The sequence below is a fragment of the Podarcis tiliguerta genome (genome assembly GCF_965153285.1).
Source record: "Podarcis tiliguerta genome assembly, chromosome: 11".
NCBI lineage: Eukaryota > Metazoa > Chordata > Lepidosauria > Squamata > Lacertidae > Podarcis > Podarcis tiliguerta.
This window is the reverse complement of record NC_139544.1, coordinates 62,782,340-62,808,370: the sequence shown is the minus strand read 5'-3', so window position 1 is coordinate 62,808,370 and position 26,031 is coordinate 62,782,340. Positions and strand designations below refer to the sequence as shown.

General features: G+C 47.6%; 2 protein-coding genes across 6 annotated transcripts in view; one reads left to right on the top strand and one right to left on the bottom strand.

The window, feature by feature from the left end:
* The window catches only part of UNC13B (unc-13 homolog B), a 154,343-nt gene extending 135,260 nt beyond the window's left edge, over window positions 1-19,083 (bottom strand). For 2 of the 5 annotated variants that reach the window (XM_083402608.1, XM_083402610.1), the window contains exon 1: window positions 18,759-18,922. In XM_083402608.1, the coding sequence (XP_083258734.1) occupies window positions 18,759-18,780 (22 nt within the window). In that variant the 5' untranslated portion in view covers window positions 18,781-18,922. Of the gene's footprint in view, window positions 1-18,758 lie in introns of all 5 variants that reach the window. The other 3 variants (XM_083402609.1, XM_083402606.1, XM_083402607.1) reach the window with 3 other exon arrangements.
* Window positions 1-26,031, top strand: part of PIGO (phosphatidylinositol glycan anchor biosynthesis class O) — a 108,503-nt gene that overhangs the window by 1,880 nt on the left and 80,592 nt on the right. The window lies entirely within an intron of this gene.

Sequence of the window (26,031 nt, the reverse complement as noted above, 5' to 3'; positions counted from 1 at the left end):
GATGATAATCTCCCATGTTGCTGCGGATGCTCAGGTCAGCTGGGGGGGGGCGGTGCAGAAAAGATGGAAGGCGAGAACACAAGCTGTGGCCTAGATACTGAGCTTTGCAGAGCCACGAGGAACATCTGGATAGGTTCCTGATACAGATGTGCTGCTGATCCTGAAGCAGCAGCATCACACACAGAGTTCCAGAAGAGGACATAGGAATGAAGAAGCAAAAGAAACAAGAAAGAGCACAAATTTTTACTTTTTTAGTAACTCTTATCTGTCAAGAAAGGAAGGTCTGGAACTGCACACCTGAGGATGGCGAAAGCCAGCCTGGGTTGAAATCCAAAGAGATTCTCCACACGGACCAACGCAGGGTCCTGCAAGGCATCCCTAAGCCATGGCCTTCCCTCGCCCTTCCTATTTCCTGACCCAACACTATGGCTTAGTTGTCAAAGAAGTAAATATTTATCCCAAATGCTGAATTAAGATTGCGTGTGTGCATGCCTGGAATCAGCCCACACTGCTTCCCCCTTGAAGAAAAAGGATCGGGAGCCCAGCAGAGACAGCAGCAGGTGAGCAAGAGGACCAGGAAAGAGAAAGGATCAGGACCTCTTCCAGGAAGTTAACACACTTGCCTCAGACAAGCGTCAAGGAGTCACCTGCCTGGCCGCCAGTGGTGAGCAAAAGGCCTTCAGGCGATTAGATGGGGAAGCCTTTAGGAAAACATGGAAGGAAAAAAACCCCAACCAGACAACCAATGCGCCCTCTTTGGGGGTGGCCTTCTCCCATAATGCACCTGCCCAAGGACTCTCCATCTCCCTGCCAGCGGAAGAGGGCAGGTATAAGCAGGCAGCAGGGCCTTGTGGGTTGTGGCACCCAGAATACGGAGCAACCATCCCAAGAGGTACTTCTGGCCCCTTCATTGCTCGCTTTTACGCAGGCTCTGAAAACAGTTTTGTTTCAGTGGGCTTTTTTAAAGATAGTCCTCTTTAAAAATGTGGTCCAAATACAGCTTTCAATTATCATTTCAGATTATTAATATTTTATCTGCATTTTTGTGCCTTGCATATACTTGCGTTACAGAAAGGCAGGATATAAACTATGAATAACAATGACAATAAATATAACTCTAAATCAAGTTGATCCCACCTTGAGCCACTTACTCCAGACCAGGCATAGGCAACTTGGCCCTCCAGATATTTTGTGACTACAATTCCCATCATCCCTGACCACTGGTTCTGTTAGCTAGGGATGATGGGAGTTGTAGTCCCAAAACATCTGGAGGGCCGAGTTAGCCTATGCCTGCTCCAGACCTTACAGGGTTATGAGGTCAAAATGGGAAAGGGGAAACCTTGAGCTCCTTGGAAGAAAGGTGGGGTGTAAATGCAATTGCCTGGGTAAAATAACATAGATAATATAATTAAGTCTGTCTGTGTGTGCAGGCAGGTATAGTAGCAAAAATGTGTACTAGTTGGTAATTTCTACAGATGATAACAGATGCTTCAAGTGACTTGGCCATGATTTAATTCAGCCATAAAGGATTTCTATCCCACCTTTCTAATTCAAAGAAAAACTCAAGTTCTAAAAAGCAAGAAACAACCAATTTAAAACCACAAAGACACGCCAAAGCAGCAGGTCCCTACTCTTCGGATAAATAAGGCAGAGTGGCGGAGGGATTACTTGGCTCTGTGATCTCTCAGCCACAAAGCCCAAAGGCCTCTTCAGAAGACACAATTAGCTCCACTCCCTCTTTTTTGTATATTCTTGTTAATCTCCAAAGGCTTCAGAATAAAGCAATCCCTCAGCGCAAGGGTGATTCCTAACAGCAGGAAGCAAAGTCAGCTGGAGATACTGGGGCAAAAAGCTCAACTTCGCCTTTAGAACTGGATATTGGGGGGGGGAGAGAGAGATGGAGCAGTCAGCGTAGCAAGAGAGAAAGAATGGCCAGATGGCAAAAAGATTATATAAATCCAGGGCATGATTTGCTATTCATTCACCATAATGCAAAATGAATTCTACTTCAGCTGCATTTAAGTACTGTGTGTCTGAAGAACAGAAAACAAGACCTAAAGCAGGGAGAAGTCAGTGACATGCCATCCTTGAAAAAGCTGTTCTCCTGCACTTTTCTTACAGAAGCCGTCATCTGAATCGTTTTTCCAGCCACGTCCTGAGCAGGCCCACTCTTCTGGCCACAGGGAAGCCCTGTCCCTGGTAATTCCGGAATGCGTTCCTGTGCATTTCCTATACGTTCTTGCTCTCTTCTCAAGCCTGCAGTGTGACATTCCTTGACTGGGAAGGAAGGAAGTGCCACAGAATCCATGCAAAAACCTGTCATAAAACACTTGTGTTCCTCTGCTCTGTTGGCAGAGATTTTGCTTTCCTGCCATCCACTCAGGCTGAAGTTTCAAATGAACTTTCTTAAAGCACAACTGCACCAGAAGAACGGGAAACATGAGGAAACAGATTTATTTCCAAAAAAGCGCCAACTTCCATTCATTAGAAAGGAACCTCAAGGAAGAGGAGAGCATGCCAGCACCACCTGCCAGGCTGCTGAGCCTGGCGTTGCGCCAGGACAGTGGCTCCTTCCCTTTATGCCATCATGCCTTTGGGTGGCAAATTCCTCAACACCCGCTATCTCTCCTTTGGACACAGAGTCAAAATGACAGAGCATAGGTTCACAAACTCCTTTTCCAAAACACATTGCTACATGATAGCTGAAGAGAGACCTCTCCAATACAGTCATGCCTCATGTTACGTTGGCTTCATGTTACGCTCTTTCAGGTTACGTCCCATGGTTACCAGGAAATACTGGAAAGTGTTGCTTCTGGGTTTCGCCACTTGCGCATGCACAGAAGTGCAAAATGGCGTCACACGCATGCGCAGAAGCACTGAATCACAACCTGCGCGTGCGCAGATGCGGCACTGCGGGTTGCGCTCTTTTCATGTTGCGAACGGGCCTCCGGAATGGATCCCGTTCATAACAGTAGCATTCTGGGTATTTAAAGATTATTTAGAGGGTCAGAAGAAGATAAAATCAAGTTCATTTAACAAAGAAACCGCACTGTAGACAGCAAGTTCATTTGGGAGATGAGATTCCTTGTCGCTCCCCAATCCTCACACCTCACATCCAAGGCAATTTTTGCTGAAGAGTCTAAGGATGTGACACACAGGAGGCAGAGAAGCATCCCTGATTCCCTGGAGGCTGCACAGAGCCCAGTGGACAAATGCGCTTCGCTTCTCAGGTGGGAGCTGCAGCCCAAGAAAGAGCAGTTTGTTTTCTTTCTTACAGCTAACTGGTTTAATGAATCATATAACCTGATGGGTCCCATTTGCAAACTGAGTTTCATGAACAGAAATCCATCTTCTGCGGTGCTTTTGCCAGCCACATACAATTTGCGAGATCCTGGGGGTTTTCAGAAAGTTTAGAATGATTCCATTATCTCCCACTGGGTTTGCAGGTTAAGCCATTACTAGATTTAAATTCAGGAATACAGGACGGTACAATCTGAAAGTTTGTATGCCCCTTAGCAGTTCAAAAGCACGTCAAAGTGCAAGTAGAGAAACAGGTACCACTCCGGTGGGAAGGTAAACAGCGTTTCCGTGTGCTGCTGTGGTTTGCCAGAAGCGGCTTAGTCATGCTGGCCACATGACCCGGAAAAACTGTCTGCGGACAAATGCCGGCTCCCTCGGCCTATAGAGCGAAATGAGCGCGCAACCCCAGTGTCATCGCGGCCAGACTTAATGGTCAGGGGTACCTTTACCTTCACCTTTGTTTTTAATCAGAAAAGGCTGCTCCTGAAGATGGTTTGGAAACTTCAGCTGCTGCAGAATTTGGCAGACAGGTTGCTCATCGGGGAAAGATGGTTTGAGCATCTCACACCGATCCTGATTCGACTGCACTGGCTGCCCATTAGTTTCCACGCCCAATTCAAAGTGCTGGTTTTGATCTACAAAGCCTTTAATGGCTCAGGAGCACAATAGTTCAAGGACTGCCTCTTTCCATATGCACCAACCTGGACCCCGAAATCATCCTCTGAGGCCCTTCTTCGTGTGCCTCCTCCACAAGATGTCCGTAGGGTGGCAAGATGAGGACAGGGCCTTTTCTGCAGTGGCTCCCCATTTGTGGGATGCTCTCCGCAGGGGTTGTTACATATATTTTAGGTGCCAGGTGAAAACTTTCCTCTTCAACCACACTTTGGGCTGGTTAATATTCTATAGCCTGGGGGGGGGGGGCGTTATTGTTTTGCTGTTTTTAACTATTCATTTGTGTTTCTATCTTGTATTTTAATCGTGTGAACCGCCCTGAGATCTTTTGATGAATGGTGGTATATAAATCTAATAAATAATAATGAATAATATTTAAAATAAAGCCAGGCCTCAGTCAGAGCCCTTCTAGAAAGGGTTCAGCTCCTCGGTTCAACTCAAAGGCAGCTACAGACCAGCCACTGATGCTTAGCTTGATGTGCTCTAACTTCTTCCTCCCTCTCGCCTTGGGCTGGGCTGGCCAGGCCTGCAAACGCTTTACGAACAAACCCCGCTCTGAAAATTCTGTTTCCTCCTCCCCCCAATTTCCATTTCAAAATTATATATAGCCAGGTGCAAAAGAAAATAGATAACTTTGGGGAATCTACCTTTCCCAGTATCTTATTTTGCCCAGACACCAAAAATATCCTTCCTAGATAATACACTCATCAAATTTCTGGATTTTTTCATTCAGTACTTCCTCCGGCAGAAATGTTTTTGCTTTAATATGGGAAACTGATTTGGTTCACATCATGTATGAGGCCTTCGGCAGCTGGCCGTGAACGAGCGTGACAAATCGGATATTATGACATAAATTAGAATGTGGCTGTTACTGAAGGAAATGTGATGTCCGTGATGAATCCTTGCAGAAGGCTGAGAGGCTCAGCAGTTCAGTGAGCCTGAAATCCAGGGCCGCAGCTAGAGGCTTTTGCGGGCAACTGACCTTTTCAGGTTCAACCTCACAAACAGAAATAAATCACAGAATCCTCTAAAGACATTCTCTTCTCCAGCTCTGTGCCAGAGGCTGGGCTCCGAAAGAGGAAGGGCTGCTGGAGATGCAGCCACACGTGGCTCTCAGTCTAGTGGGACAAGGTGGAAGCACCAGATACGGAACGAGGTCCTTGGGAAGGATCCTGGCCACAGGAATGAAAGAGAGGGGGCAGCCGTGGCTGGAGGAATGGTAGCTCAATGGCAAAGGAAGCAGATGGTCCAATCCCCGGCCTCTCCAGTTCAAAGGACCAGTAATTTGAAAAGCCTGTGCTTGAGGCTGTTGAAAGCCTCTCCCATCATGAGAAGACAACAGGGGCAAATAGGCTGGCTTGGTATAAGGCAACTTCCTATTGTTGTAGGTTTATATACTTATGTATGTGTTATTTATTTTATATATAAAAGACCTTAGAATTCCTGTAACCCTATGTTCCTGTCCTTCCTGTAGCCATGGAATCAAGCGGAGAGCAGGTAACCAAGGCTGGCAGAGTCCTCAGAACATCAATGAGCTGACAGCAGTAACCCTTCCCTGAGCAGGTAACTCCCAACTGCAGGAGCTGTGGCTTCGGTTCCACATCTAGGCTCCAGACTGCAGCTGTGCAATCAGGCCTTTGCTTCAAGCCACATGCAGCTCTTCCAGCGACTGGGACCTGGTCTTGCAAGCACTGGCAGATTCAGCATCTGACCCTATGAGACTCCCTTTTGGGGTTTTTTTGGTCAATTGTGAAATGGCAATCCCATTGCCAATTTGCTCAACCTTCTCCCTCTGCCTGGCCCAGACCACACCTGGACCATGGCTCGATGAAAGAGAACCATCTGTCCATGGTTCAATCCCTGATTGATTCCCTTATTTGTGTAAATATTCCTATTTAAAAGATCCAGGTAGCAGGGCTGGGGAGGTCCTTTCTGCCTGAGATGAGGCAGAGCCCTGCCAGTCCAAGGGAACATGGCTGAGCTAGGTGGAACAACAGCCATGTTATGTGGCAGCTTCCTGCGATCCTCATCTCTGTTCACTGCCTGGGAGTTGGCTAGACCAGAACCGTCCCTTGCTGTCCATAGGACGACTTTTTGTCCATCTGAGCTGGCACTGAGAATCAGAGGCAGGGAGGGAAATGTATGAAGCCCATCACTGGGGAGCTGTGATTCACTGTTGGCTATTTAGGAAAAGGTGGTCATCCTTGGAAGCATCACTGGAAACCTGACTAAGGCTGCCTGGCACACTGGTTCTTACCATTGCAGGACCCCCTGGGTAAGCACCCCCATGGCTCCTTTGGGAGAAAGGGAGGGATATAAATTTAATTTATTAATAGGTACGCTTCCATCAACTGGTCAGTTGTGCCAAGATACACAACTGGCATGCACACAGCAAACAGAAAGCTCACTTCCTTATTACTAAATAAAGTCCCCATGTAATTTCATGAGGTCACGAGCGCTCTAGATGCTTCAATGTGTTCCCTGCCATGACTGGAGCCAACTTGGAATTTTTTGTTTGTTTTCTTAATTTTGTTGTGCAGGGTTTGAGGGTTCAGCTGATTCCTGCTGTTTCCCCATTCAAGAGTCATCCTTAAGTTTCTGCCCAGCTGCTGGTTTGAACTGAGCACTGAGGACAGGAATGAAATCTCTAATTCAATCACTGAGATTATGGGATGTTAATCCTGCTGACGCTGGCAAGAGAGACAGGCCATTCTTTCAGGTGACCTGCTTCCCCAAACAAAAAAAAGTGGAGGGGAGGGGAACTTAAACTGTAATTTAGGCCATTTTAAGGAACGGGGATATCCCAAGAGGATTCTGCTTTGAAAAGCACATACAGTTATTTCTTCAAAAAGCAATTAGGAAGTCAATTTCATGCCCAGAACCATGACTGCCCCAAAGTCCATACAGTCCTCCTCCCTGTCATCAAAGCATGTGCACGTTAAATTCTAAATTGAATTCTATTTTAATTTGCAACTTCCCCTAAGGAGACGTTTCTGATTAGATTTGGTTTAAAGTTAAATCCCTTTGTATTGGAAAATTATTTGCTCATGAGAAGCAGCCTTCCCTGGCAAGACAGTCCTGCAAATGTATGGCCTTCTCTGCCAAACTTCACTGACTTTATGCAACCGGTTGGAGCACAAACATTGCACATTCGTGATGGTTTGTGCTCATGATGCTATCAGGGTGGTCACGTGTGATCGGACTTTCAACATTGTATTATTTTATTGTTGTTAGCCGCCCTGAGCCGGGCTTCGGTTGGGGAGGGCGGGATATAAATTAAAAATTATTATTATTATTATTATTATTGTTGTTCGTACCTGCAAATGTTTTGCAGCAGTCGTAGAACCGTAACGTTGGAAGGGGCCACCAGCACCATCTAGCCAAACCCCCCGCAATGCAGGAATCTTTTGCCCCATGTGGGGCTCAAACTCACAACCCTGGGATTAAGAGGCTCCTGCTCTACCAACTAAGCTATCCAGCCTCACACGGCTTCACTTCCAATCTGCGCGTGTCCTCTAACTTCCTGCTGAACTTTTACACCACAAATGCTCAGGTTTATTATTCTCCTGCTTTTGTTGTGCAGAAAGCAGTTGTGTGGTGACACTGAGGAAGTGTGGCAGAACATCACCAGTGCACTACTATTGTGTCAGGAACACGTTGCAGAATAACCACAAACACGCAAGAGGCTGGAGGGATCCTAGAGTCCCACAGCAGACGAAGAGCTAACCTTTGATTCAGACATAGCCAGCGACACCCTGATAACCAACAAAATAGGAATAATATTTGCACCTAAGTAGACTGCCTTTTCTATACCTCTTCTAGGTATAAAAGTGGGGCAAGCAGACATTTGGAAAAGGAGAGCAAGGACTAGCTTGGGCTTTTGCTCAGCAGGACTGAGAGGAGGCCATGGGCCACTCGGCTCCTTCCTCTTCAGAAGAAGGGCAGAGGGGGGCACAGGTGCTCTTTGCCCCCAAGGTGCCTGCACTGCCTGTAAGCAGCAGCCACAAGCTCTAGGGCTGCTTCCACGCCTGCTCTCTGGAATTGCCACCCATCGCCACGCTTTCCCACCCAATTTCAACAGATCATCCAGACCTCACTCTCGGCTCAATGAAGCACCCCAGACATCTCCCATTTTTGAAACATTTGTAGTGATTCTTTGACAATAAAGGTACAAATGCAGCCCTGGCTGTGATAAAGGGGACAGGCACATCACTGCAGAGGCTTTTAAGGGCTCCTTTGCCTTTAAGCAAAAACTTCCTGCTTCGGGTTCAGTCCATTTTATTGCTTCCTGGTGAGCGCAACTGGGGGGATTAGCGATAAAAAGATGATTCATTGTCCTTCCAACAGCCTCTCTTAATTGCCCCCCCCCCCGAGTTCTATTCCCACAGAAGGGGGTGCACTTTAAGGATTGGTTTCCTCTTCCTCATTTTTTGCCGTGATGTTTTTCCCCATTAAAAAAAATCCAAAGGAGAAGAATGAGAAGAAACGGAGGGGGAGGGAGGGAGGGAGGATTCAATTAACTAGAAATGTTTTAATTAAAGCTGAACACTGACGTAGGATGGCCTTGTCATGCGACAAACTTACATTCATTTTCCCGAAGACTGAATCAGGTACTCTCATTTTAAATTACTGCAAATAACTCTCAGATCAAACTCTCAAGAGGAATCCTCTTCAGAGCAAAAGCTTGGCCAACTTTATGAAGGTGCCACAGAACAAAGTTTAATGGTGAGGAGCAAACAGACGAGATCATTGAGCCAGCAAACAATGTCGAAGTGGAGAGCACCTTTTCACTGACGACAGCACAATAGGAAGTGATAAGGGGAGGAAGTGAGGGAGAGACACACTGCTTGGATTTTGCAGAAGCCGCAGCCAAAGAAGTGATGGGTAGATACAGGAGCAAAGGGGGCTGGCCTTGTAATCAGTGCTAGAAACTGAGATAGAAAAGCTAGGAGCAAAAGGGCACCTTAAACTGAGGTTATGGGTGCAACAACAGAATGTCTAGGCGAGCTTTTTTAATAACAAGAATACAAACAGAAAATGAATGAACTGCAGCTAAAATACTATGTTCTTTTTCCACGTGCTCTAATCCTTCCCCTGCCCACCCCCCCCCCCAATATTCTTAAGAGGGTCTCTTCTCCAGTCTTTGGAGAGTAGCTGGCAGTGGGGAGGCAGAAAAAGGTCCCCATCTCCTCCCACTCTGAAGTTTTAATCTGAAATCTTAGGCGCAGGACTGCACCCAGAGCTCAGGAACTCCTCATGCTAAAGAAATTCCCCGTCACAAAATGCGCCTAGAACAATGGGAGTTTCGAATGCGGCTTGCACTGAGGGAGACCCCAGGTCCGCCCATCTCACTCCTCCTGCCTTTGCAGCCTGCACTGACTGGCAGGGGCTCTGCAGGGAAGAGTTGCCTCTGCATCTCTTCTTATTATGTTTGACTACGGAAAACTGTAAAGTGTTGGCCCCTGGAGCTGAATGCCGGCAGAAGCTGAACTGACACAGGCACCGTACCAGAGGAGCCCGCTCTCCCTGGACGCAACTACCCTGACAATGGGAAGCTTATGTTCATTATGGGAAATACATGCGGATAAGAACGGTGCCTGGTTCTTATCCAACTAAGGTTGTGCGTCTACAGCAGAGGCAAGAGGAGGAATGACCGCTGGGAGGAGCAAAAAGAGAAGAAATGCCATGGTGCATCTGCAGCAACACAACCGGGCACCTTCCTCTGCCCCAGCTGCAACAAAACACGTCTCTCCCGCTGTGGTCTCTGCAGCCACAGCAGGCGCTGCAAGCTCCCAAGACTTGGACTTCGCCCCCAAAGGGACAAATGCAAACCACAGTGGAGATGCACTGAGCCCTGTGTGCTCTGATACCTCAAGAGAAGAAAGATCTCAAAATCTCCAGAGGGAGGCAGGAAGGAGGAAGGAAGGAAGGAAGGAAGGAAGGAGAGTTTGGGGATAAAGGATCTCAGGATTCCACGGGAGGGTGGAAGCCTCTCTCCGAATGGCTACAAAGAGAGCCACCCAGAGGGAGGGAAAATAAAAGGCTCCAGTTCTGAGGGAGAGGCGCAGATAGGGAAAGGGCTGGGGTGGGAGAGGGGCAGAGATAGGGCCAGGTTGGAGATGAGAGCCACTTTCAAAATGGTTGTGGACACGGGGGATGATTAATAAAACCAATCCAAAGGGCAAACAGGGAATATCCCATCACACCCCCAAGTTTAGGACATTCTACGCCTTTCCTCAGCAGAGCTTATTCTCCTTTGAGAAAAATAAGTGGCTCACTGAAACGTAAACTAAGCTTTAAGAAAAAAGAAAACAGTCACAAACGAACATGAAGAGAGAAACTCAAGACGACAGCATGAGGCGAGTCTGAGGCAAGAAGAGGCTACTGGTCCCTACTAACGGAACAGGTCCTGAAGGAAGGGTCTGATCCCGGAGCAGAGCCCACAAGCCCCCCAGACCCCAAACCTCCAGCTGACCCAAGTTATAAAGCTCTAATAACACTAGAAAATGGCCGAAGAAAAAATGGGTGGCTTTGTGGTTTCTGCAAAAACAAAGGAAGCCTCGTTAAAATTTCTGCATTATACACGGGTAAGGTTATCCCAAACATGGAAGGAAGTCGATCCCAATTGTCAGAGGGGAGGCTAAGTCAAAGGTGTATATTTCCATATGTGGTGGTGGAGTGCCATTGTCAAAGCCTTCTGGAATGCTGTCTTCTAAGAGATAAGCTCGATACACAACAAAACAATGGAAATGTCCCCTGCACTAGCACTACTTGGGCTTAGGATCCTGTCTGCTCAGAAGTATCCTAAAGATGACCCCTTAGCCGTTCTACTGACTGCTGCTCATCTGGAGATAGCCAGATGTTGGAAAACAGTGTTGGGCCAAACATTGATTCTTGGTATAAGAGAGCCCGGTCAATAGTATTGGCTGAGAAACTAACATGCCAGGTGAGAGCAGCAAAGGGCAAACACAATCCATATTCCTTTTACAACACATGTCAAATGTTTATTGAGTACTGTACATAAATTGTTCAGACTGTGGCAGGATTCCACCCAGGAAAATGTGGCGTGATCTCTTAGAGCAATCAAACGATACTTTAACACATGGCATGATAAAAAGTCTGTACCCGTTTACTGTTGCAACAATTGTTTTCTCAAAAGTTATCTTCTGTACCATGAAAATAAACAAAAACAATATTTCGCTTACAGAAATTGCCCATGCACCACTTGCGACCAAGAGAAGATGCCCGGGTGCCAGGATGGTGCCTGACGTCTCCCCCTGGGGGTCCTTGGATCTGGACCGCTCTCACCCACTAGCAACACATCCTGTTGAATTCTATCTGCGATATTCCGTCTGCACCATCAGAATGAATTCCAGGAACCAGATAGTGGTGTCGAAAAAGACGACTTTAGAGCTGCCCGGCCCCCAAATGCCAAGTAGCCTTTCTGTTTTGGCGACTGTAACCCTGGTTCAAGGAGCCATTTGGCACCTCGCTTATATATCAGAGTTTCTAACACTGGATGAGAGAGAGGCCTTAGGTGAGGATCTGCCTGATGGAGAGCTGCCTCTGAGTTGAGTGGAACATCCACCCTGAGGAGACCAGCGACAGCCAAAAGAAGGAGCCTCGCAGCTCAGATAGGAAGAGTGGGTTGAGGGTCTGGGAGAAAAATGGAGGGCTGAGTCTGAGCCAGGAAAGGCAGGCGCTGTGGGAAGACAGACTAAACCGGGGTCTCCTTCCAGTCATGAGGGGAGATCTTCCAGAAAAAGAAGACTTCCAAGACCCCCTGTGTCATGGTCCAGTCTACGGGTGACTGAAGTACTGGCTGAGGACGTCGGGACTGGCAAGATGGCAGGGTGGGAGCAGGAACAAGAGTCCAGAAGCCAGGGGTCCGAGGGTAAGGAACCAAGGAGTCACAAAGTCAAGGGTCTGAGGGTCAAGAAGCAAGGAGTCACAAAGTCAAGGGTCCGAGGAGCGAGAGCAGGGAGTCAAAAAGCCGAGGTCCGAGGATGAGGAAGCAAGAAGCCAAATGCAGCTAGGCAGGAAACATGTTGCTGTGGCAAAGAGCCGAAGGGAAATGCTGACCTTATATCCCTTCCCAGCTCTTGCCACCAGGTGCTGTGAGTTACCAATCGGCCTCACCTGTGCGGCCGCACCTTGCCTCTCCAGAACAAACTTAGGAAGGCCCCAGTCCTGCGAAGCCCTACTGGTCACAGGGCCCGGCTCCTGCACACACTCCTGACACCCTGGGTCCATGATTAGAGTAACGGGAAGACCTCAGGGAGGGGCATTGCTAAGAGGGTGGGGAACTGAGGACAAATGGCCCTCGCTTAGGAAGCCATGTATGAAGCCGTGTCGAAAGCATTTCACTGCCACACCTGTTGCAACTAAGTAAGGGAATGAAAGTGAAGTAACAGAAACGGAGTGAAGCCTTTCAGCCCCGATTCCCCCAGAAACTCTAGTCAGGCTCCTCTTGAGCCCAGGCGCAAAGAACTAGACCCTCACCAGATGAGCACAACCTGTCCCTATTTGTCATGAAATTTCATGGGAAATGTATTGCACACTTGGTTACAGTGTCACCATTTAAACGACCTGTTTAAATCAGATTAAAAAATGGGTTTTGTGAGTCAAACATCTCAACGAGACAGAGACCTGCCAGACACTACTCTTAAAGTCATGTCAAAAATGCACAAGATGCTCTCAGAATGGCAAACAAAAGATGAACAAGTGAAATCCTCCAGGACACCTTGGGCAATAGGACGTATTATATAAATGTCAGCACAGGAGCAACTGTGGAATGCAGATTTGAAATTGACAGCATGTTATGGGTTAAAGGGAAATTATTTGAACATGATTTATAGATGGTATTTGACACCTAATAGATGAGCAAAAATGTATAAATCTGAATCGAATATGTGCTGGAAATGTAAAGAGAAAGAAGGTACCTTTTTCCATATGTGGTGGACATGTAAGAAGGTAAAAGTCTACTGGGAAATGATATTATGAGTTGAAAAAAATGTTTAAGGTTAATTTTTCTTAAAAAACAGAGGCCTTTCTTTTAGGGACAACGGGATTAGAGATGCCTAAACAGTATAAAAGTTTATTTATGTCTGCGACCACGGCAGGCTGTGTGATGTTAGCACCAAGATGAAAAGAAGACAACTTCCCGACCAAAGAAGAATGGCAACAAAAACTACTAGAATACGCAGACATGGCAAAACTTACCGGAAGAATAAGAAACCAAGACGACAGAGTCTTTACAAAATAATTGTAAACAGATCAAATCATTCGCAAGATTCATGTAAAGATGTGCAGTGACATAATAAATATTGATTATATGGGATAATAACAACAACAACAACAACAACAATAATAATAATAATAATTTATCTGTATCCCGCCCATCTGGCTGGGCTTACCGTATAACACTAGACTTTTTTTTACTAAATAATAATGTTAAAGGGGGGGGTAGTCTTATACATGGGTGCAATCTCCCCCCATTTTCTTAATTTTAAGTCCCCCAAAATAGTGGGCGTCTTATACACAGGGAAAATATGGGAATTTTGGAAATGCAGAAAAAATGATATCAACATTAGAAACAGCAGAAAGCGGAGGAGGGAGGTCAAAATAAGATATTGGAATTTGTAGTGAAAAATCTTTTTTCTTTTGTTGATTTGCTGTAAAATTATTTTTTTAAAAAAATAAGGAAATGTATTGCACGAAGAGCAGATGGTACTGGGGAAAGAAGGAGGCCGTTGTGCTGAGTAGTTGTCTTTCTGCACATTCCTTTCTCACCCCCCTGGCACCAGCCTGGAATGCTCAGCTCACATCGTGTCCTGACCTACCCTTATCTATCTGTATACATTCTCTTCTTATCACCCCGGAATGTTAAGTGCACATTGAGTTCCTGACCTGTACCTATCTTTCTGTACGTTCTTTAAGTCTCACTATATCAATCATTATAGATTGTTTACTAAGGAGGTCTTCCTGCCTGTCTAACTCTGTATTCCTTTTATCTATTGATGATTAATGTCTTATACGCAACCCTTGTAACGCACCACGTGTTAACCAATCAGCAGCAAGCACATACGAGGCAATGCTGCAATATTCAATAAAAGGGACTCTCCGAGACATGCTCGGAGAGATGCCTCCCAGACGACACCTGTTACTCGTCTGTCGTTTATTTCAACCCAACACCATTGGGATTGGCTGGTCCTTCAGTTGGTTCTGTCTTGACTGTGAGGGTGACAAGAGCTATGGGGCCTGGACGCTGCCTGGAGGAGTTTTTAAATAGCACCCTGCCCTTCAAATGCTGCCAGCCGGACAAGTGAAGATTCACATGCAACTCATCACAAAGAGCTAACACAACCCTCCAGCCATGGGTTACAGCCAGAGTTTCTGCAGAGTGAAAACAGGAAGACTGTTGGCGCCTGGTGGTCCGTGTCAGTGACCAAAACATGTTGCCCCCCCCCCATGTCACTCTTCTTTGATTACTCCCTTGCATACGCTCTTGTTCCAATATTCTACAGACACTGTAGTTTAAAACTGAACTCTCTTTTTAAAGGTAAAAATCCCCAAGCACTGGTAGCACATAAATATGCATGACGCTCATGAGCATTTACGTCAAAACCCAGTTATCGCTAACAAAATTAATGGCCAGTTCCAAAATCAACACCCTGCAGCCGCGTCTTCTCTCTCCCTCTCATCCCTTTCAGAATGGTCCACCCATGGCAGGCTCCAACACTGCCCCCCTTCAACCTCTAATGGTGGCAATGAGGCAAAAACAAAGACACCGTTAAATCTTCTATTCTGGAAGAAAGCAAGAGGAGAAGGATGTGGACAGACAATTATTACTTTTATACCAATAGCAAACTTGTTCTCCACGGGCTGGATCTTATGCAGCCAAAACAGCACCATCAATAGACGAGGAGGAGGCAGTGACAGGGGAACCTCGGGGTTGGCCCAAGTACAGTGGTACCTCTAGTTGCAAATGGGATCCGTTCCGGAGGCCCGTTCACAACCTGAAAAGAGCGCAACCCACGTCTGTGCACACGCAGGTCGCGATTCATTCTGTGCATCTGCGCATGCGTGAGTGGCGAACCCCGGAAGTAACCCTTTCCAGTACTTCCGGGTAGCCGCAGGACGCAACCTGAAAATGAGCAACCTGAAGCAAACGTAACATGAGGTATGACTGTACAAAAAATATTTAAGGGGAAAACATGTGGTGTTTGGGTGTCCCAAAACCCCCTGAAATGGGGTGGGGGAATGGTGTAGTTGGATACCAAGTAGGACACTGAACACTTGGTTGGGAATCATGTAGAATTCTCCCACAGGGAAGTATAGAACTGCTCTTTGCAGCGGATGTGGAAGGAGTTGCTCAAGCTGTGGAACTCTTGGAAGAATGAGGGACCGATGGTCTGTTTGGGCTGGATTTGGTTGGGAGGGGGACTATCACAGGTGCCCGATTTGTCTTGGTGGAGGTGTTTATACAGGGCACTGTCTTTCATGCATGGTTTGGGTTAAGTTTCATCTTGATCTTTTAGACGTAGATATAGTCACGGTAGCTATATAGTTGTTCCCATGAGTTTGTTTTTAAGGAGTTTCACTTATGTTTGTAGTCCACATGATAAAAGACACCATTAATACGTGTTATTGTGGTTTGTGTTCTTAGCTGTAGTTCTGATGTTTTATTAGTTATGGTTTCTTATTATGATTGATAGTTATTTCATGTTTGTTTATTTTATTTAACTATTTACTAAAAGAAAAACATCATTCCTCTGGTGTTTGCTATAAGGATTTGGGCTGAGTTAGGTTCACCCTGCCCTGGGAATCCTCGATTGGGAGGCAATATTTTGGGGGTGGGCGTAAGTTGTGCAATTTCCTTCCCCCCGAGGTCCATCGGGCACCTTCACTGTTGGAGACCTGTCCCGGGGGGGGGGGGCTCTGGGCACCTAGCTTATACACCTGAGTTCCGAAAACTGGAACCAAGCCTTTGCAATGTAAAAACTACAGCTTGTGCATCAGGTTCCTTTATTCCTATTCTTTTGGAGGTGTTTCTTCTTGTTTACCACCCTTCGTAAATCACTTTGTGCATGCAGCATTTTTTATTCTGCTCAATGATTGGAGGCGGTCCACAAGAAACAGTGTAGTGTAACCTAGAAAGCTAAACAGCAGATTTTGAAGAAAAGGTTCTGCCTAACCTCTGAAACAAAGCAAGGCTCAAGAACTCCTGCAGACACTATTCAGCCCCCACCCCCCACAAAAGCAAGCTACCCCTGGTAAGGCCTCATATATCCTTGATGTTTCCACGCATTGAGACTGTGCAAGGCAAATAAGAAAGCAACAAGTCATAACTTGAAAACAAAGAAGGCCCTCTTCAGTTAAAGAAGCACCTTTCTCCCCGCCCGCCCCCAGGTTAACAGAGCAGGGGTTCAGGCATGGGGGAAGCAGGAGGGCTGTCTAGATCAAGCCACATGTGAATGGCTATAGTTGAGTTCAGAGTTAGATAATCACTGATTTCAGCAAAGCATCTGCTCCTCTTAAAACGGCACTGCTCAGAAATATGCAGATAGATGCCGAGAGTGCTTATTTTTATAGTGCTTTGGCCAAATCCCATTCCACTCAGCACTGCCGTGGTACAGAGAATCTGTAGGCTTCTCTCTCACACACAGTGGCAGATGCAAGTTGGCAAGCGCAACAATGAAAATATTGAACACTCAAACAAGGAAGCAGGTGAAAAGAAACCATGTGCATTTTGCTTTTCTGCTCACTGGCGGTTTTCCAGTGGCCGAAAAGTTCAAGCTGTGCAGAATAAGCACGACATATGCCCATCCGCTGCTTTGTCAAGAGACAGGCTCATTATACACTGAGATAGGTGGAGTATTGGTCTGACACTGTATAAGGAAGCTCCCTATGTTCCAAAGTAACAAAACCACAAGAAATCAGCGGCGCACTGTGAAGAAAGGTCCCCCAATTTAGCCAGCCACTTCATATGCAGAATTTCCAGACCCACAGCTGACCTAAAAGCAGCTCACCAACACGGCTGCCACGCCCAGCATCTACACACCTGTCTTACCCATCTCCAGAAGCTCCCCACATAAAAGTGGAGAAGGCAATACAATGGCAGCACGTTCTCTTCCCCTACTTCAGCGCATCATTTGGACAATCGAGGGACAATAAGGCTTCAGCAAGCGCATGATGTAGCCTTGGCACACAAAAATCATGCAGACTCACATGGGATTTGTGACTTTTAAGGATACTGGTATTCTTAGGTGACATGTTTGGTTTTTCTCTACCGACTCCCAGGTTACAGCAACCAAGAGCTTAAAGTATGAGGAGCCTGTGGCCCTCTTGATGGAGTGGGCTGACAACATCCATCATCACTGGCCCCACTGGCTGAGTCTGATGTGAGTGGGTGTCTAAAATAAGCCCTCCCCCCTTCTTGCCTTATAGAAGTTCAGCCCAGCATCCTTTCACGGACTAAGGTCCAATTCATCGGATGTGTGACGTCGCATCCTGAGTTGTGGGTGCGCGCATACATTTGTAAAGATCTACATATCTACAGAACTGCCACATGGAGGATGGAGCAAGCTTGCTTTCTGCCGCTCCGGAGTGCAGGACGCAAGTCAATGGATTCCAGTTGCAAGAAAGGAGATTCCAACTAAATATTGGGAATAACTTTCTGGCAGTTAGTAGCTTTTTGGCAATGGAATGGACTTTCACAGAAGCAGCCTCACATGCTGTAGTTCCCGGCCAAAAACAACAACCGGGGGGGGGGGGGAGCTGTCTTGGGCACCTGACTTGCCCTTTGTTACCAAAATACAGGTGAGAGGAGGGCTGTTTCCGTGTTGCTGCCCTGGTGTGTAAGCATCTGACATCACCAGATTAAGGAGCTCCTCATTTCACTTCCTTGTACTGCTCTAAGAGCATTGACCACTAAAATGACAATCATACCTGGCCCAAGAGAGCCCCCTGGTCATCGCAGGACCAAGCGCCTTGGCTGCTTCTGACTTGCGTTCAGTCTCCCTCTGCCAGCTTCTACAAGTTCTTTTCTTAAAAGTTGCTCTAAATACTTTTGGGAGCTCTTTGAACCCATGGCTTTATTACTGCAGGCACTAGAGGAAAGCAGAGTCAAGGGGTCTATTGGACTCACAGCTTTAAGCATAGCTGTCAACTTTTCCCTTTTCTTGCAAGGAATCCTGCGCGGAATAAGGGAATTTCCCTTTATAAAAAGGAAAAGTTGACAGCTATGGCTTGAAGGCCGAGCTGGAGAAAACTCCCTCCTCCCCACATCCGCCCCTGGAAGGAGAAAGCAGCGCCCCTTGGTCCAGAAGGCAGCCCCGGTCACCCTGGGGGGCTCTAGGCCGGGGGGGCCTCTCCCGAGGGGGCGGAGGAGAAGGAGAGGCCGGGGCGCTGGGGGTCCGGGAGGCGGCGGAGAAGAGCATCTTCGGGGGGGGGGCGAGAGAGACGCCGAAGCAGCACCACAAACAACAACATCAAACAACAACACACCCGCCTGCATTAACCCTCTGGCTGCCGAGCCCTGCAGAAGCTAGGGCGGGGGGCGCCTTCTTCGGGGGGGGGCGTCAGCATAGCTGCCCACTGTTCCCTTTTCTTGTGAGGCATCCTATTCGGAATAAGGGGATTTCCCTTAAAAGGGGGGGGGGGCGTTGGCAGCCCTGGGCGCCGGCGGGAGCCTTCACGTGATTCTTCCCGAGGACGGCGGGGGCGCGTGAGGCGCTTCCCGCCCCCCCCCCGCCGCCCCCCCCCCCGCTCCGGGCCTGACTCACCTCGGACGCAGAGGAGGGACATGGCTGGGGCGGGCCGGGCTCAGGGCGTCCTCCTCCTCCTCCTCCGGGGCGCCGCCGCCTCCTCCGGCGTCGCGGGGGCCTGTGCTGCGGGGGGGCGGTGCCGCGCGGCGCCCGGCCTCTCGTCCTCCTCATGCCCCCCACCCGCCAGGCCGAGGCCGGGACTCGAACCCGCGGCGCGGGAGAGCGGCGAGGAGCGGCGAGCGGGCGGGAGCAGCCGGGAGCCAGGCCGGAGGGGCGGCCCACCGGGAGGCGCGCCGGAGACCCCGTCGCGAAGGGCGACGCCGCCGCCACGCAGCCAATCGCCGCGCGCCGACGGCGCCCGAGGGGCGGGGCCAGGCCGGACGGACGCCGCACCTGCCGAGGCCACGCCCCTCGGCGCACCTGCCCCGCCGGAGAGAGAGAGAAGGGCGCTCGGAGATGCCCGGAGGAAGAGGCGCGGGCGGCAGGGCGCTGTTGCTTTATCATTAGCAAGAATTTCACTCTCCCCTTTCTTTTCTTTTTATAAATGCTTTATTAATTTACCAGTAAAAAACAAGCCACAGCAAAAATCCACGATCAAAACAAGTAAAAATAATGAAGAATAATAAAAATTTAATTTTTATTTATATCCCGCCCACCGCAGCCAGAGCCAGGCTCAGGGCACCTAAGACCAGTAATAAAAACATAATGGGGGGGGGGACACCAATTTAATATACAGGTTAAAATACAATTTAAAATGCAGCCTCATTTTAAAAAGAAATAAAGACACAACAAAAAAGACGAAAAATAAAAAACCAGGGGGGAAAATCCAATACACAAAACTCATTTCAGGACTACAAACCATATTCTAAATAATCTGTACCCAAAGTTCCTGCAATGAAGGAACAGAAAGAATGTGAAAAGTATAAGTACGAAGGTAAATTCTTTTCCCTTTCCCCATTCACCTTGTTGCTGCTGCGCTGAAGGCGGAGATCATGCAGCCTTCCGGGGGGGGGGGAGCAGGAGGGAGTCGCCCCCACCCATCTGCACCCGCTGGTAGGACAGCAGACCTTGGGGTGGGTCAGGGAGGGGAAAGGGAGGTGGGAATAGTTATTTCTTTGCTAATTAGTGGGTGGGAGGGGTCTCTGTTTATTATCTGAGCGTAGTTAAGATTACGCGCTATCATTCATACGGCGGGGGTGTTGTTTGTGACTTTGGGTTTCCCTAAGTTTTAGGTATTATATGACAATAGCAATGATCACCCCTTTTCCCCTTATGGTGTTGTGTGTGTGTGTGTTTTTATATACACACAAGTTGCTTGGAGACTTTTGGGTGACAAGCAACTAGAAGGTTTAAAAAATCATTATCTTTATCATCATCATCTAATTTAATGTATTTTTAATCTCTTGTTGGAAGCCGCCCAGAGTGGCTGGAGAAACCCAGCCAGATGGGTGGAGTATAAGTAATAAATTCTTCTTTTTCTTTTTATTATTATTATCATGTGTGGCCGTCCTTGGAGTGAAGCAGGCAGGGCCAGGACATTCAGCCTTGGGCTTCCCTCTCCCCCTGACCAGTCTCCGCCCGCTTCCAGGTGAACACTGCTGCTGCATGGCCTTTGCTTGAGCAGGAGGGAGCTGCGCACCTGTTCCTGTTTGCTCTTTCCCTGCCGTTTGCTTTGCGCCGCCTGTGCCTGGAAAGGCAAATAAGAGGCAGCCCAGTTAAACAACAACACCAGGCGCAGAAGAGATGACTCAGCCTTCAGCCACTGCGTGTGAACCTGGCGGCCAAGGGCGGCTGCCAAGCCACACGCCCCCCGGGGCTGGCTCTGCCTCGCAGCCACCCTCCCAGATGGGCAGAAGAAGCAAAGTGAGACAAACACCCCGACCTCTTCAGCAACATCTTCCTTCTGCTCCTTGGGATGTGGCCTTGCCTTGTTATCCTCCAAGCCCTGTCAACTTGGGATTTGGGTTCCTGCCTTGTATTTGCGGGAGGGGGCTGCCTTGGAAAGTGGCCTGGAAACTTCACTGAGTTCAGAATAGGGAGTTCAGGGACTGGACAATGTGAGGACATCAAGACAGGGGTTCATTATTTTCACTGGCCCCCCCTCCTCCTTTCCAGGCCCACTTCAAAGTCCTGGCCTGGACCTTGAAGGCCCTTCACAGCTTGAGTCAGACCACCTGAAGAATACCCCCCTCCCCATGGTTTTCTGCCCTGACCTAGACACCCTCCCCAAAGGCCCTTCTGCAGGTGTTTCCACAGGAGAAAAGGTCTCCTCCGTGGTGGCCCCCTGGCTATGGAAGGTCTTTCCCAGAGAAGCTCATGGTGCCAAGCAAAGGCTCTTCCTGGAATTTTCTCAGCCTTTTCAAGCTCATGGTGTCTAGTTCTGTTTTAGCCTTACGGTTTACTTTCCAGTATTGGTTTGGGGCTATTGTATTTTTCACTGTTGTTTTAAAAAGTCTCCCAAAAGGTTTGTGTTGTAAGCAACCCAGGTGCCTTTTTGTTATAAAGTAGTTCATCAAGGCTGCTAGCAAATTGGCTCCTTCTGCTCCCTCCCTGCTCAGTTCCCTGTAAATACTTCTTTGGGTGCTTCTGATTCTTGGCTTGTGTGAACTCTGCCTGCACATGCCGGCTGGCTTGGGCAGCCATTCCTCCTAAGGCCAGAACGAACTCAGCCTTAGTGAGAAGGCCTCCTCCCAGGAAGGACCCAAGGCTGCTCTGGTGAAGATGCAATGAGTGGCAGGTTTGGGGTGGTCTGCTGCTGGATGTGACACACTGTGCAGCATTTGTACTTGACTAAATAAAATAAAGGGACGTGGGTGGCGCTGTGGGTTAAAGCCTCAGTGCCTAGGGCTTGCCGATCGAAAGGTCGGCGGTTCGAATCCCCGCGGCGGGGTGCGCTCCCGTTGTTCGGTCCTAGCGCCTGCCAACCTAGCAGTTCGAAAGCACTCCCAGGTGCAAGTAGATAAATAGGGACCGCTCCGGCGGAAAGGTAAATGGCGTTTCTGTGCGCTGCTCTGGTTCGCCAGAAGCGGCTTAGTCCTGCTGGCCACATGACCTGGAAGCTGTACACTGGCTCCCTCGGCCAGTAAAGCAAGATGAGCGCCACAACCCCAGAGTCGGCCACAACTGGACCTAATGGTCAGGGGTCCCTTTACCTTTACTTTTACCTTTACTGTACTAACTGAGCTATCCAGCCACATGTCTTTGAAAGCCCCTCTGAATGGGCCCAATAGCAAAAGAGCGGAGTGGGCTGCTGCTCTCTGCGGGAGCCAGTAGATTATTGATTGGCGCCTTGCTTTGCGCTAGTGCTTCGGAGCCTGTGCAGCCTGGCAGGGGCTGGCACTTCCAGCAGATGCCCTTCTGGGAGAAGGGCCTGGCATTGTTTGGCCATTGCCTGGCAACAGGGTGCAGGCTGAGCTCCTGGAGTGCCGTCAGCATAACAGAGAAACTGGATGGCAGGCTGATGTCACCCCAGTCCGCAGCAACACACCAGGTTTTCATAACAGGGCAATTCTGCAGACGTGGCTCCTGCTCAGAGGCAGGGTTGGCTTGATCTTAATTTTATTTTATTTACCTGAGAACACTTACACCTTGCCCTTCCAGTGTCAAACCCAAGCCCAGGGTGCTTTGTACAAAAAAAATTAGAATTGCCAAAAAAAAAAAACCCCAGTGAAATTTATAAAATATTAGTAGAAATGGAGGATCAACAAGAGCAATTAAAAGAGGTGTGGGAAAAGGAGACAACATGGCAGATAAATAGTCTAAGCTGGGGAAAATATGGGAGAAGCACACTTTGAAAATGTTGTCTATAATAATAAAAGAAAATTATTATAAATTAGTTTGGAGATGATATTTAACACCAGCAAGATTAAATCAAACAAACAAGGGATATTCGGTGTTATGTTGGAGGGGTTGCCAGGAAACTGGGACTTATATTCACATGTGGTGGGGGTGTAAATATGAACTTTTTGGGGGGCAAAAAGTGTGTAAGGAGATAAGAGAAATCACTAAGTTAAAGCTGACCGAAAATCCAGAGGTAGCATCATTATCAGTTTAAGTTTATTGACAGCTGCACGAGTTATTATAGCTAGGAAGTGGAAGGGGCAAGCAGAATATAAAATGGAAGAATGGTATAAAGAGGTGTGGGATATAGCTATGAATAATAAATTAACATGTGCTGTTAAAGTAAGACGGGGGACATGCAGGAGAAATTATTCTGAGGAGATATGGAAGGTATTTGTAGAATTTGTACTGTTAAAACGGAAAGTGGTCAAACCACCGCAAGAGGTGTTGACATTTTGGGAGGCTTGATAGTTACAATGGAATGGTCTTGGGGGTGGGGTTTATTTATTTTTTATTACTACTTTGTCAAAATAAAAAATAAATAAAAATAGATAAAAATTCAAGTATACAGCATAAAAAAATGCAAGAAATCATTCTGAAATTGAACATCATCTCATGAGGCAATAAAAACTGAAGATGGACATGGAAAATAGGAGCAACTAAGGCCAGGGGTCAGACGACTGAAAAGTGCCAGCCAGCCAAATGCCCATGCAGGGAAGGGCCAAGGGCCAAATTTCTGGCATAAGCTGGCACTGGAAGTTTGGTTCGACCTGCTGTGAAATGCCAGGTCTGAAAGTGGCAGGAGGAGTGGCAGGGATGCCCCAGTCCCACCTGGCAGGAGAGCTGACTGCCCAGACCTGGTGAACTTCTGGAGCTTCTGTTTTGCCGGAAGAAAAATCACGCAGGAGGCAATGGCAAGGGGTCATTCCTGTCCTCTGGCTGCCTGTGGACTCTGGAGTGAGTCTCCCCAGACCAGTGGTGCTAGGGGAAGAAGCGTCTCTCTCCGGAGTCATCGCTGAACGGGCTGCCAGGGTACACACCCACAAGGCACATTTGTGTGTGTCCGCCTCTTGGCAGATGGAGAGGATGGGCAGCTGAGAGTCTCCCTGGCGCCACCCTTCCTTGTGCCTCTTCTGCTGTAAGGACCATTATTTAAAAGGGGGAAGGGCAGGAGATCTGGGTCACGGCTCCCTCCCCGCAACAGTGCCCCGCAAAGGAAACCGGGGGGGCTGGAAATCCTTTAAGAATCCTTTGCCCTGTATGCAAGTGGTCCCCTTGGCTTTACCTATCAGCCCATAGGGGACCAGCATGGGTGGCCGGGCCTGGTGAGCATTTCATATTCCTCACCCCTACTGTTGTGATTCATGGGTTCCGACTTAACTTTATTTTGATTTTTAATGTGATTTTGAACTGTATTTTAACCAATTGGCTGTTTTTGTGTTTTCAGTGTATTACAGTGGTACCTCTGGATACGAAGGGGATCTGTTCCGGAGCCCAGTTCGCATCCTGAAGCGAACGCAACCCACACCTGCGCATCTGTGCGGGTCGCGATTTGCTGCTTCTGTGCATGCGCATGACATCATTTTGACTGTCTGCACATGTGCGAGCGGCGAAACCCGGAAGTAACGTGTTCTGTTACTTCCAGGTCGCCGGGGGACGCAACCTGAAAACGCTCAACCTGAAGCAACTTCAACCCGAGGTATGACTGTATATATTTGCTGCTAGCCGCCCTGAGCCCAGTCTTGGTCGGGGAGGGAAGGGTATAAATAAAATTTATTATTCTTATTCTTATTAAGAGAAGGGCCTGTGCTGTGCTCTGCTAGGGGAAGCTGGTTCCTGGAGAAACAAAGGAGTCGGGTTTGGCATGGGAGGCAGCGGTCCGTTTCCTGCTCCGTGTTTCTCATCCTTCTGCTTGCATTGAGGACTTCCCAGCAGAGCCAAGCCGGCTGCCCCCGTTTCCTCCTCCTGAGCGGAAAGGAAGCCAGGATCCCACAGCCACAGCAGCTGGGAAGGCGCCTTTGACCCGCCGGCTGATCGGCCAACCAAGATAGTCACCAGGGGAGCAGCAAAGAGGCAAGGCGAGCACATAGAGGCTGGAAAGGCTGCTGGCCCAGCGCAAAGTCCAGGTGCTTTGTTCTCCTAAACCCTCAAGGTCACCTGCTTGCTTCCATAAGCACATCAGCCTTGAGAGCAAGGCTGCAGGCTGCGTTCTCTCAAGCCATGCTGGCTAAGCGGCAGAACGCCTGAGGCTCCTTTTAAATAACACCATCCACTTGGAGACGGCTCTGTCAAGAAAGTCAAGCCGGCCAAGTGGGCCAGCTGGCAATTCTGGGGGCAGAAGACACTTTAGAAAGGGGGGGGGGGGAGTTGAGAACACAAATAAGAACCTGGCAAGGAATGCAGTAAATTGGATCCCTCTGCCATCTGCAGTTAAAGATTGGCATTGCGGTCTAGATTTAGGTCTTTGCAGCCCATAGAAACAGAGCCTGTGATCATTCCAAGTTTTAGCATTGTTGTCTTGAAATATATTGGGGGTTTTTTATGTTAACCAAACTCCCAAGTTTTTTCAATTGTCAGCCTGCTGATTAACTGCAATTCTTTTTTTTTTTTTTGCCTGCATCCATTTTTTAAAACCTTAAGTTTTATTTCGATTTATTTGAAACCCTGCTACTTCTGCATTATTTTCTAATTTCTTCCAACATCCCAGGTACACGACAGCGGTTCCTCTATGGGCATCACTACATCATCAGCAAAGGCCTTTAATTTATAGCTCTGTTGGCCCACCTGCATCCCATTTATATCTGGATTTATTTATTTTTTATTCTTCTTGCCAGCATCTCTAGAGCAGTGATAGGGGAAACCCGTATCTTGTACCCTCCAATATTTTACATTTTTCAGTCACAGAATTATGGACAATCAAATTTGCGGTTTGCTCTGTAACCATTGCCTTGATTCCTTTTACAAATCTATCTACAGACTCCTTCTTTTTCCACAACTTAATTATAAATGACCAAAAAATGTTGTCAAAGGCCTTAATATTTTTAATTTTTTAAAAAAATATTTAATATTTTAAAATATTAAGACTGAGAACAATATGGGAAAATTGTCCCCTACGCAACTATAAATAAGGAATGGTAAAATAAAACAAGAGAGAGAGTTAAGCCAGTGACTGCTGGAGCAGATGATCAGTATCAGCAGAAAATAAAGGATGGATGTTAGCTCTTGAAATGCAGAACACGTGAAGTCCCTATTGAAATAAGTTAATTTAGACTATATAATTGGATGTATTTTTTTTTTTTTTTGAATTTGGTAAGATTTGGTTTAATTTGTTATCAATATGAATGATTTTTATTATTATTGGGAAACGAATAAAAATTATTTACAAAAAAAATGTCGTCAAAGGCTTTCTCCGCATCCAAAAATATTAATGCTGCTTGTTTTTCATTTCTTA